General features: G+C 36.9%; 1 protein-coding gene across 5 annotated transcripts; it reads left to right on the top strand.

Annotated features, from left to right (window-relative positions):
* Positions 1-1,239: 1,239 nt before the first annotated feature.
* LOC149166359 (non-specific lipid transfer protein GPI-anchored 5-like) lies at positions 1,240-4,339 on the top strand. 5 transcript variants are annotated; one of them, XM_089432554.1, is made up of 4 exons: positions 1,240-2,615; positions 3,405-3,789; positions 3,918-3,965; positions 4,078-4,339. In XM_089432554.1, exons 2-4 carry the CDS (start codon positions 3,438-3,440, stop codon positions 4,203-4,205), a joined length of 528 nt encoding a protein of 175 aa, XP_089288680.1. In that variant the 5' UTR covers positions 1,240-2,615; positions 3,405-3,437; the 3' UTR covers positions 4,206-4,339. The 5 variants fall into 5 exon arrangements, with proteins under 5 accessions (XP_089288680.1, XP_089288684.1, XP_089288681.1 ...); XM_089432555.1 differs by having other exon boundaries at positions 1,243-2,223; positions 2,269-3,789; XM_089432556.1 differs by having other exon boundaries at positions 1,243-2,181.
* The last annotated feature ends 8,662 nt before the right edge of the window (positions 4,340-13,001 follow it).

Below are 13,001 nucleotides of genomic sequence, written 5' to 3' on the forward strand. Positions count from 1 at the left end.
GACCTCTAATTTGGGTTACTCTAATAATTATGTAGCCTCTTCTAACAAATATCCACACTCACTTGACTCACATAGTCTATTTTCTTCAATGTTCAATGATTCCTTATCATCAATATTGTTCTTGGCTTGTGCCCATCCAAAGGTATGCTATTTTTTTTAGTCTAGTTGCAAATTGAAGAAATGCATGTTCCCTAAGAATCTACCTCCTCTAACTAGGTAGGATTAAATTTGAACATTCTAGGAGGTCTCTTTTTGGGTACAATCATCTCCAAAACAATTGGGAAATGACTATATTCTCCCCTTGATCTAACCCTTTGCTTTAACATGTGGTCTTATTTGACTAAATAATCAAACATAAGGAACCTATCTAATCATTTGGTTATTCTATCAGAACACATCCTTTAATTCATCCATGCAAGTTTTAGTTTCATAGGTTCTATGTTAGAAAGTCCCACTTCTCTAGATTCATCAAATAAACAATCCACCTATGGTTTAGTACCCCATATCTCTAACCTTCAAAATGAGAAATTAAAATCCCACTACACCGGACACTATAATATTACCACTTCTCATGGGACTTTTATATAACTAAGATTTGACGATAACTAATCTTATCAAAATATGGGTCATAGATATTTAGAAATAACAATTATTTTTCCAATTTACGAGATAAGAGATCTAGACCTGATCATAAATCATAATACTATCATTATAAACTAGAAATCACTTATTTGTACAACTAGATCAAACCAATGCAAATGTTTTGTGCACTCAATGATGTTTTCTTGTGCTTAATGGCCATGCACAAAGCCTCCAATTGGGATTATGGGCACTATTAATATACTTTAAACCATAAAAATAGTTTTGCGGACATCTACCATAACAAGAGGAGGAAAAAAAATGCCTAAGACACTAAAAAAAAATTCATAATCTTAATAACCATACGCAAAATCTCAAATCACCAAATAAACCTTTCTAACGAATCTATGACCTTAAAATGGAAAATTGTTGCCCATAACAAGTTACTAACATCATGTATATTACTTGGGATTTTACCCATGGGAGAAAGGAAAAAACATAACGTTCTTTACTCACATCATGTATATTACTTGGATTTTACATGGGGAAGGAAAAACATATTTTTCTTATTATTTAAATCTGGTAAGGATTGAGTTTTGTGATGTATTCCTTGATTCCACTAGGACGTTTTTTCCAACACTAGAGTCTTTGAAAACGTCTATCGGATTAATATATGAGGGTTAAGCTGAGAAGGAAGGAAATAATGTGGAAAATGTTCTACGGAAGTAGGTACATTGCGGTCATCGAAAAAGCACCGTAACGATAAACGCAGAGCCGACCAAAAATAGGCATTCGATTTTTCACTGGTCATGGAGTCTCTAACGCCTTATGTTGTTTAATTTGCAGTGTTTGATGGGGGAAAATGAAGGAAAGTTCCAATTGGAAAGTGGCTATCATTAATCCTTCAGAGCAATAACAGATGGATATGGGAAGTTGGGAACCCCATTGTTAGCGAGAATCACAGATTCGGGTTGGGATGTAAATCCGTTGTGTGTTGTAATGGGATTGAATCCCACCTTTCCCACTGCAATGGACATTTGGACAGCAAACAGAAATAGGACGGTTGCAGAGGGCGCAATGCTTAAGCTGGGGAGTCATGGGAGCCTGGTACTGGAAGACTCGGACGGAACCATGGTCTGGAGTATCGGTACTGATAAGTCTATAGCCATTTTAATGGCGAAGCACGGCAATTTTCAGATCTATAATTCCGCGAATTCTTCGCTTGTGTCCGAGGGTCCGAATCTTGTGTGGCAGAGCCGGGATTATCCCACACACGTACTCGTACCTGGGCAATCAGTGAAGAAACGGCAGATACTTGTTTCGAATTCATATGCTACAAATACAAGCTCAATCGAGGAGCCTTATTGGTCTATGGGGCAGCAAGGGCCTACTTTCCGAAGGCTGCGGGCCTTATGGCATTTCACAAAGGCCAATGCATCTGCCCTACAGACTACAGGATGCATGATCAATTAGAGCAAATCCAGAACCTAGATGCGATGCAGTGATGTTATAACAGCCGCCGACATGCAGCCAGCGGACGGCCACCCACCATTTCGTTTCCCTTAACAGAGTGGCATGAAATGGTAACACTTCCAAGTCCAGGTAACACTTTAGTTAGCTATAGGTTTACAGTTCGATGTCCAGGTAACACTTTAGGTTTTGTTTGTTAACACATACTTCAAAGTCCAGGAACACTCTAGTTTCCCTTAACGGAGTGGCATGAAATGGTAACACTTCCAAGTCCAGGTAACACTTTAGTTAGCTGTAGGTTAACAATTCGAAGTCCAGGTAGCACTTTAGGTTTTGTTGGTTAACACATACTTCAAAGTCCAGGGAACACTCTAGTTTCGCTTAACGGAGTGGCATGAAATGGTAACACTTCTAAGTCCAGGTAACACTTTAGTTAGCTATAGGTGAACAATTCGAAGTCCAGGTAACACTTTAGGTTTTGTTTGTTAACACATACTTCAAAGTCCAGGGAATACTCTAGTTTCCCTTAACGGAGTGGCATGAAATGGTAACACTTCCAAGTCCAGGTAACACTTTAGTTAGCTATAGGTTAACAATTCAAAGTCCAGGTAACACTTCAGGTTTTGTATGTTAACACATACTTCAAAGTCTAGACTCTAGAGAACACTCTAGGTTTCTGTATGTTTTCGGTTGTTATTTAATGAGAACCTTCCAAGTGCAGGTAACACTCTAGATTGTTGAATGTTTTCAGAAGTTGTTAGGTTGTTATTTAAAGATAAATTATGATAATTATATTCACATAGTGATTATGCAATAAATATAAATATAATTTAAAGAACTATTAAAACTTAAATAGCGGTCATGCAACCTTAGTTAACTTAAGATGCCAAAGAAACAAAAAGAGTAAGAATGAACTTGAGCACCGAAACATGCAAGTAATTCCTGTTAACTCATCATCCATTCACCTTAACTCAACTTAACATCAACAACGAACTTTAAGTAACAAATGAAATGGCTCCTCATTCCACACAAGTCTATTCTACTCGCCTCGTTCAACCCAATTGTTCAATTGCATGCAGAGAAACCATTCCAGTAGTGTGTTATACATTAAAACAGGTGCCTCACCAAAAGTTACACTAAAGAAATATGGTTTATAAGTCTTTTTATTGTTAAATTAGGAAACTAAGCTGAGAGTATTTTTTGCATTCAAGTGCTAGTTAAGTATAATTTCTGATAGATTTATCTAGTGTAACAAATGTTAAGTCTCTACCATTTCTCACCATTTCTCTTTATTTATAGTCTTTACATTGTGTTTCAAATACTTACATTGATGGTGTGGGGAAACATTTTTTTAGATATTTGCGTTTAAGGTGCGTGCAGACATTTCAATGGCAATGGAAAGAAGCCATGTTATTCTTATAATCCCCATTTTGGTCCTGATTATGGTTGGACCAACAAATTCAGTGCAGACTACCTCTACCTCTAGTCTTGCAAAGGATTGTGTAAACCAGTTATTGGGCTTATATCCCTGCCTTGGTTTTGTCACCAATGGAAAAATCAACACCGTCAGCCCCCAGTGTTGCTCTGCCCTTGAGGCAACAGTGAATGCCAATGTCATGTGCCTATGCCTCCTCTTTACCAATAACAGTGAGATTCTTGGACTTTCAATTAATCAAACACAAGCTCTCCTCCTCCCTACTCTCTGCAAAATTGTTGTGCCGCCTCTTAGCACATGCAAGAGTAAGTTCAAACTCCTTCCTTTCACCCGCATATTTATAGCATAAAACAACTCTATGGCTGTCATTTTATCCAAATTAAAATATGTTGTTATATGAGACTCATTCTTTTCCAATGGCTTATTGTTATAGATGTGGCAAATGATGTCATCGGTGCGCCAGTTAATGATTCTCCTCCAGGTACATTTTATATCCTTGACAAGGGAATTTTATTCCTTTTCAATGCTTTGGTAGAATGTATTAGTACTATTATTATTGATTGTATTAACATGAGAGATTTATTTGTAAACAGTTCCAAAAAACCTCGCCAGTGGAAATCGAAAACTTTCACCAGAGGATATTCATATGTCTGCAGCTCAATCAGTTACATCTGGAACTACATCAAAGACTTTTGAAGAACCTATCAAAGGGAAGAGTTGATATGTTTTAGAATCATGAAATGCAATTTTTGTGATTTGCATGTAATAAGTTATATTCTTAGCCCTTTTCATTTGGCTAAGTTTGATAACAAAATATTTGTTGAATTTTAAGCCTAGGTATTAATTTTGGAGGCATGCTTCTGTTTGTGTTAAGATCATATCTGTTTCATAATGATATGTAAATCAATTTTTCCATCAACTGCGTCCATGCTTGAGTGAAATGTTGTTTGATGTGTTGGAAAATTATAGATTGTAATTCAGGTGGATTATATATAATATAATTAACAAAAACGGTGCAAGTAATTTATTATTTATGTTTCTTAATCATCTGTATTTGGTTTGTCGATTTTGAAAATATGGGAAGCAATAAAAGTTAGGTAAACAGATTACATCAGAAGTCGACATGCATAAATCTCAGTAGTTCATAGGAAATGAACTTCTCTGAGGGGAGAGCCAATGTGGCTGCTCGTCTTATAATAAAAATGAATAGAAGTAATATAGAGATTTTTCACACAGTATGAATGAAGTTTTCGCAAAGCATAGATATGCAATCCCCTAGTATGAAGAAAAAAATTGTCCTCTGCACTATTTGCATTATATTTTGCGCCCAATTCTGGGATATCAGGAAAATTTTAGATAGCTCGCCAGCTATATCAGTAGATATATCAGATCTGCTGATAGGGTTTGCATCCAAACACATCGCTGCAAGTTGTGAAACTTTCTCATCACCATCAACAGGGTAAGAATCCTTGAACCAAGGATCGATCCACGATCTCAGTCTGTCCAAACAAAGACTCGATGAGTGACACCCTCGTGTACTCCTCCTTCGCCCCATCATAATGTAATTTCACAGGATCCTGCCAACACCACCCCAACAGCAAACACATCGGTCTTCTGAGAAATAACACCATTTGAGGCATACTCTGGAGCCATGTAAACCTGTGTACCAACAATTTTCTTACTGGACGAACGCCAGTAATCCCCAGCAGTGCCCCCAGAACCCTACCCGGTAATCTCTGTACACGAAGATGCTCTAACAGCGGATTCACTGCTTAACTTATAGGGTACCACAATGGGCAATCATTGCCCTGAAACCATAGGCTTACACTGTTGGATTTCATGTATTTGTGAACATAACGCAAACCTTTATAATGATGAAGATATTCAAGCCCTTGAGCGATGTGCATCATGGAAATCCATGAAGATAGCACAGTATACCCAGGGATTCTGTTACCGCTCAGAGCTTCCCTCAGGATTGTACCGTCCGCATACTCGTACACAAGACAGAGATTTTCCCCCTGCCCACACACACTCAGAAGATCAAATTAAAACTGAAAGAATTAGAGCAATAGTTTGTTAATCGAGAGCAATTTGAAGGTAAAGAAAAGCTATGGCCCACTGCCAGCATACCTGTCCAAACATATTTGTTATATCTGCAGGTGGAAGTTGAAAACCGTTGTCTACATTGGCTTCAATACCATCATCACTGCTTCCATGGAACAGAAGCTGAGTAGGAGATGTGGGACTGATAAGATCCCTCTGAGTTTCTATAAACTTGATTTGTAATTTCATCCTCCGAACCTTTTCTGTCTTGGTCACAATAGGAAGAATTCCATGTACTGGCTGGATAAACTTCTCAGTCCGATCTCTAACCTGCATTTGTGGAATGTTCATGTTCAGTACTATTTTAACAATCATCACAATGTTTTATTTCAAAACACGAGAATCGCAAGAAAGACACTTTCTTTAAATAATAACGAGTACGACACCAGATCATGCTTACAGAAAATCAAAACAACCAACAAACCAGCAAATATTCTGCAGCAGTTTCTCCTTCTGAATCAAGCTCTATGACTGATGTTTCTTCCGTGCCACTCCGCGAATTCAATTGCGCAATCTCTTCTAATTCTTTCAGTTTTAATTTAATTTCCTGTGTCTACCGCAACTTTTCGCCATAGCAGCCTTCACAGTTGGCCCTGCCACTTGATTCCTACAGTTATACTTGGAGATCTAGATCTGTAGCGAAGATCCAGGACCAATCTAGGGTAGATCTGCTAGATAGATCCAAGTTTATTATTATATATTTTCTCAGTTGAACGATTATTCCATGACGAAGGTAGATTCTGAATCATTGTTAATAATGAAATGATTTGATTAGGCAGTATCTATTTGTGTCTTTTTATGAAATTGGTTATATTTTTTCTTTTGCCCAATGTTAAGAACTTAAGCATGGCTTTATTCTCTAAATCTGTAATCTACTAGGTCAATAAAGTGGTGACTGATAGGTTTATTGGAAAATTAACATAGTCCAGGACCATGAAGAATTTGTGTATTTTCTTCGTCGCCATTTAAAGTGAAAATAGATTGTGCAATAGTTATGTAATCCTGATGAAAGTCGATCCGTCAAACTTAAAGCCCAATAGTTACTTCTAAGGCCTCCACTAGATTTGGAAGCAAGTTCTCTGATGTTTTTAACTATTCTGATGTAATTCCTCCCCTATATATGTATATTTACTAACCCTTTTCAAAAGCTTGCTCTGGTGTATGCATGTCATCCACAAGACAATTCACTTGGTAGTAAGCAGTATTATTTTCCCGAAGCATTGATCCATCAAGCCGAAGTTTAGGACTACTGCTTGTATCATCATCCTCCTCGTGAAGTTGCAATAAATGGTTCATGTCCAATGACAACTCTGAGGACCTTAGGCTTTCTACTAACAAGGGGGAAGCAAATGATGTCTCATATAGTTCATTTTTTCATTCTTGAAGCATTTGGTGAACTTGTTCCTCCAAGAGAGTAACATCAGTTATGCAATTCTCTTTCCTTGCCTGCTGAAGGTCTGTAAACATTACTTACAGATCATCAACCATAAATTTGTCCTTGTCCTTAATTTGTTTCCGAAAAGACCATGCCATGCCTCTTTTCTCCAGGTCCACGCTCCATCTTGACATGCCACTTTTGTCTAGATACTCAAAAATACCAAATGCTAAAGCATCCTAAGAATTTAGACAATATTGTGAAACCACATTACCACATATGACTGGGAATGAGCATCATACTGAGTGTAGAATTCCAATTACTCTAAGTCCACTAGCACTCAAATCCATTGGATAGCTAGTAGGTATAAAGTACGAGTGTTGGTGTTCTTGATGGCCAAGATATTCTAGTTTGTAGTAACAAGTCTTCAATGGCAAAAGCAGTTCTGTAAATCCAAATATGGTTTCAAAACAGGAATAAAGTGAGTATTAAATGGTGGCCCTAAGATTTTTTTCACAAATGCTAGTTAATCTCTCAATTTCATTCCATTGAGATTACTCTCAAAGACATCCAATGCAATGGGAAGATATATTAGATCATTTCTGCAAACTGCATTATGTCCACTTATACTATATAATGGGTTAAGATATGAGACTACCAGTTCAATTCCACAAATTATCATGGAAAACCTCAACACCATTTGTTAAATTTTCTCTATAAGAACATTTCTGTGGGGCCACCGTTAAAAAATATTTCAGCAACCATCCAATTATGGCATGGCTGTAGCAGACAGCTTTCCAAGTCAAACCAGTTCCACTTGCTGCACGCTTTGAAGCAACAACTTGGTTCTGCTACAACTTTGCAAGTCAAAGCAGTTCCATTTGCTGCTTGCTTTGAAACAACTTCACAATATTTATGTCCTGCATCAAATAATTGGAGATTATTTTTTATGTTTCGTAAAACTTTTTATTTTTGAAATAACATTTCAATTAAAAACTATGAAATATATAAAATATTTGTTTAATTAATTATTATTATTATTATTTTAAATTAGGTTAAAGTGAAACCTATACTAGTTGTTTTTAAGTTTGATTTTTGGAAAGTTTTCCAGCTTACTTTCTGAGCCAATTTGTCTAAAATCCGACAAAGATTCATTGAAATCACAAGTTTGAGCCAGGGGTTTTTTAGGGTGTTGGATCCTATATATATAGTCAAAAAATCAGTTTAAACAACACAAATCAAGATTTCACCACAAATTTTTCCGCTGGATTCCTGCTAGAAATCCACTAGAAACTCCAAAACGTCACACTTAAAGACAACTTTAAAACTCTAAATTAATATAAACTTGGTTTTATAAAAACAAATTATAACATTTATTAATTTATTAATGTGTGTATACAAATAAAAGTCAAAATATAATCACTCTTCCACAAATATATCAAATTACGGCGTAAGGCGTTTCCCTTTGAAATTAACCCCCCAAATGTCCGTGTCTTAATCGTAGCCGTTAGATGTAAAGTTAGACGATTGGAGAGAAATCAGCGGTTTAATTAATAACTAATAGGTAAAGGTTTTTTAAGGTTTAGAAATCAGCGGAGGGCGCGGGTGTTGAGGAGGGCGGCGAACTTGCAGAGAAGGCAGAAGGGTTTCCACGAGGGCCACAGAGGATGAAACCTCTCTTTCTTCGCTGCATGAGGGCCACGTAGGTCTTTCTTCGCTGCATGAGGGCCGCGTAGGCCGTTTTTTCTTGCATCTGATGTTTCAGGTACCTGGAAGAAGTAATGAAATTGTTGGAGTCTTTTATAAAGCCAATGAATATGCTTCGCTCAATCCAAACTTTCTTGGCTGTGTTGAGAATGCTTTGGGCATACGAGAATGGTTGGAATCTAATGGTCACCAGTACATTGTGACAGATGACAAGGAAGGTCCTGATTGTGGTAAGTTGGGTCATGCAGTGATTTCCTTTGTCTCTTTGCATAGAAGTTGCGCAGGGGATAACTTAAAATTATCTGTAGTTTCAGCTCTTCAAAATTGCCTTGAAATTTTTGTTTTTTTGGAATCCCACAAATGTTTGTCATCCTCAAAATTTTCAAATAATTCCCCTGTCCTCTCCTAGGATTCATTCAATTGAAATTCCAACTCAATCTTTTCAAATAAAACACTGTGGTTCAACGCAGAAATTCTTATATGTTCTACCTAATAAAGACAAAAGGTTCTCCTTTATCCATCTTCCATGCTTTCTCTGCAATTAAGCTAAATTCAGTGATCTCCTTAGTCTCTTTTCGTGTCGCTGCAATCTGTAAGAAATATCCATCGTTTTCCAGTTCCCCAGCGTTACACGCGGCCTCAAGTTAGCGAGATATTACCTTAATTTTATTTGTCAACTACAAAACATTAGTTTCCAGAGTTTGTTTAGAAAAAGATCAAGGGAAAATTCAGCGGTAACAAAATATATTTGAAAGCAATTGCCTTTTTCAACCACAGTGTTTGCTTTTTCCAAAGGAAAACACTGTAATTTCATTCGAGAAATGATTGAAAATTACATTCTGCATATACACACCCTGTGTGTATTCATTTGAGTAAAAAAACACTGCTGTTTGAGTTCATAAAAGGATCTCTTTTGACTAGAGTATCCAACCATTTACAAGAAATTTGAAAACAAAAAACATAAGTACTGTTAATTACATACGAGGTAAGGTGAGTAAGCTACTTCACCTAGCAAGAAAATTACTTTTTGTATGGCTGATAACAGAAAAAAAACAGAAAGAAAACAATGATATGAAAATTGTGGGATTTTATGCTCTCGCTGCCCCGAAAGGAATGTCCCTGTAAGGCCCGTGAAAGAATTCATAGGCTTGTCCATTATTTTGCTCCATTATACCCACAGTCCTTGGTCCTATCAAGGCCCCCTTTTGGGAGGCGATCCGCTGCCCTGTTCCTTTCCCTGTAAATATGACAACATGTAAAAGAAATAAAAGAGTTAATGAGACACATGGTTTCCTCTAGAATAGGCATGAATAATATGTTCCTGCATACTTGTGTTTTGTTGAGACAATTGATTGTGAGCATAGAGTCCCTGAAAACATGAATCTGAGTGCATCCCTTTTCAAGAGTGAAAAGCACCAACTTTTTACAGGACAGAAGCTCTCCCTGATTGTTGGTCCCTTGGCCAAAGCCCATTTTAACTTGAAAAGCGTGAGCATCAGAAAGAAAGAGGATGGAACCTCCTCCACTCTACTGTCCGTCATTGCTAGAGGTTCCATCGAAATAGGCCCACGACCTTGTTTGATCTATAGTTTTTGCCCTGACCACTTGGGGGGGAAACTACTGTACTTGCTATGCCAAGGATTGGTAAATTATGAAGGGAATTTGATTAGGAAAGATGGATTCTTTGATTGGACAGGGCACCATCTATAAATGCCCTTGCTGATTCTTGTATTGTAGAATCTTCTTGAAAATTTATGAAAAACAGTGCCCCTAGAAACCTGAGACGACCTTCTAACTCAATTGATATGTATTTGACTTGGGAGGTATAATTACATGGCAGTAACATCATACTTGAACTCCACATCACATGAAGTCATCTTTCTTTTTTGGGTCTGGAGAAATATTGCCCCTCACTTCCACATTTTAGGCGTTCCAAGGGAGGGCACTGGCATCTTGCTAACCCCCTGCAGATTTCCTCCCTCTTCCCCAGTTTTTCTAGATGGACGGGGGTAGTAACCGCTAGCTGAAATACCAGCTGGTAACCCCAAGATATTTAATGAAAATACAACCTACTGACAACACATCAATGGCTACATTATGATCTGATAAATTGAGCAGCAATTATGGAGCTCTATACCATATGGTAACCTCATGCCATTTCCAAGCCAATTATCCTACCACCCAAACTTTTGTGTGTGAGAATTTGTGCTATATTTGGGATTCCTCTTTTCTCATTTTATCAAGTTATTAGTCTTGCAAACCTAATATGGTAAATTCCTCTTGGATTTTATGTAGCAATTTTAGCATTTTAATGTGAGATTTGGGACTGCTTGACATCGATGCATTGTATTTGTAGTTTTTTCATATTGTTTATGATTTTATTTTACAAACTTATTATGAAGAGCCCAATCGACTTTTGTATGTATTGTTGATTGAGAAACAATGCCTTACCAGACCTCTAATACTCAGAATTACAAAGACAACAAAAACACCGAAACATTAATAAAATAGTATTGTATGCATTGATGATAATTGCTCTCATTCATCACTGGATGAGTTTCTGAATTTCTCATTTGTATCCATTGAGTATGCAATGCCACCATTTAAGGAATCATCCAAGCTCCTTTCCAAGTCTTTCAAGAGCATCTTGAAATTTAATAATCAATTTTTTGCAACTCGATAGGGCATAACTTTTTATCAGTAGTTGCAATTTGTATTCCTCCAAATGCTTCTATACAAATGTAAGTTTGATCTAGAAGCAACCATATTAAGGTATTATATCAATCAACTAAGGAAGTTAGCAGCTCACAAAGGCAGGGGGAATCTGTTTTATCAATCAAACTTGGCCAAGGATCATCTTGCAATGTGGTCACGGTTGTTTGTTGTATTGCTTAGATGGTGCTATGCAACTTGGCTTTTAGTTTTACTTATATCTCTCAGTTTTACATTATGAGGTTGTTTGTTTCCAGTGCCTTTTTCATCCCATCCCTTTTGTTTAATATTTTGGTTTCACGTTTTTTTCCTTTCATGAAGAGCCTTTGTTTTTCTCAATGTAAATACTAAATAGATGCGATGTGTGTTAAATGCCTAGGATGTTGGTAACCCAATCTTGCTGAATGGATGTTGTGAAAAACTTACTTGAGATAAAACACATAATTTTATTGGTGACAGTTGAAGCATATAGGTTAAGGGCTGCTCCCCTCATAAGGTTAATCCCAATTTTTGGATTTCTTTGCACAATGCCTTTACACAACTTCATAAAAAATTTAAAATAACGAGGCTGAACATAAAACTAAATTTTATGACCAAGGCTATGGGTGAGGAAATGTTCTCATGTTATGTCATGAGTGAGGATGAGTTAAAACCCATAAATTTTATAAAATATCTGATGGTCAAGACCACTTCTTAATAGGTCAAAAGTGAAATTGCTGAATTCAAAATTGAGTTTGAATTGTTTAGCAAAAGATCAAGGGAAAATTCAGTAGTAACAAAATATATTTGAAAGCAATTGCCTTTTTCAACCACTGTATTTGCTTTTTCCAAAGGAAAAAACTGTAATTTCATTCATTTGAGAAATGATTGAAAATTACACTCTGCATATACACACCCTGTGTGTATTCATTTGAGTAAAAAAAGACTGCTGTTTGAGTTCATAAAAGGATCTCTTTTGACTAGAGTATCCAACCATTTACAAGAAATTTGAAAACAAAAAACATAAGTACTGTTAATTACATACGAGGTGAGGTGAGTAAGCTGCTTCACCCAGCAAGAAAATTACTTTATGTATGGCTGATAATAGAAAAAAAAACAGAAAGAGAACAATGATATGAAAATTGTGGGATTTTATGCTCTTGCTGCCCCAAAAGGAATGTCCCTGTAAGGCCTATGAAAGAATTCATACGCCTGTCCATTATTTTGCTCCATTATACCCACAGTCCTTGGTCCATATCAAGGCCCTCTTTTGGGAGGCGATCCACTGCCCTGTTCCTTTCCCTGTAAATATGACAACATGTAAAAGAAATAAAAGAGTCAATGAGACGCATGGTTTCCTCTAGAATAGGCATGAATAATATGTTCCTGCATACTTGTGTTTTGTTGAGACAATTGATTGTGAGCATAGAGTCCCTGAAAACATGAATCTGAGTGCATCCCTTTTCAAGAGTGAAAAGCATCAAGTTTTTACAGGATAGAAGCTCTTCCTGATTGTTGGTCCCTTGGCCAAAGCCCATTTTAACTTGAAAAGCATGAGCATCAGAAAGAAAGAGGATGGAACCTCCTCCACTCTGCTGTCCGTCATTGCTAGAGGTTCCATCGAAATAGGCCCACGGCCTT

This window comes from Pinus tabuliformis, chromosome 5_1, assembly GCF_031772625.1.
Source record: "Pinus tabuliformis cultivar Carrire ecotype Pingquan chromosome 5_1, CPIR1, whole genome shotgun sequence".
NCBI lineage: Eukaryota > Viridiplantae > Streptophyta > Pinopsida > Pinales > Pinaceae > Pinus > Pinus tabuliformis.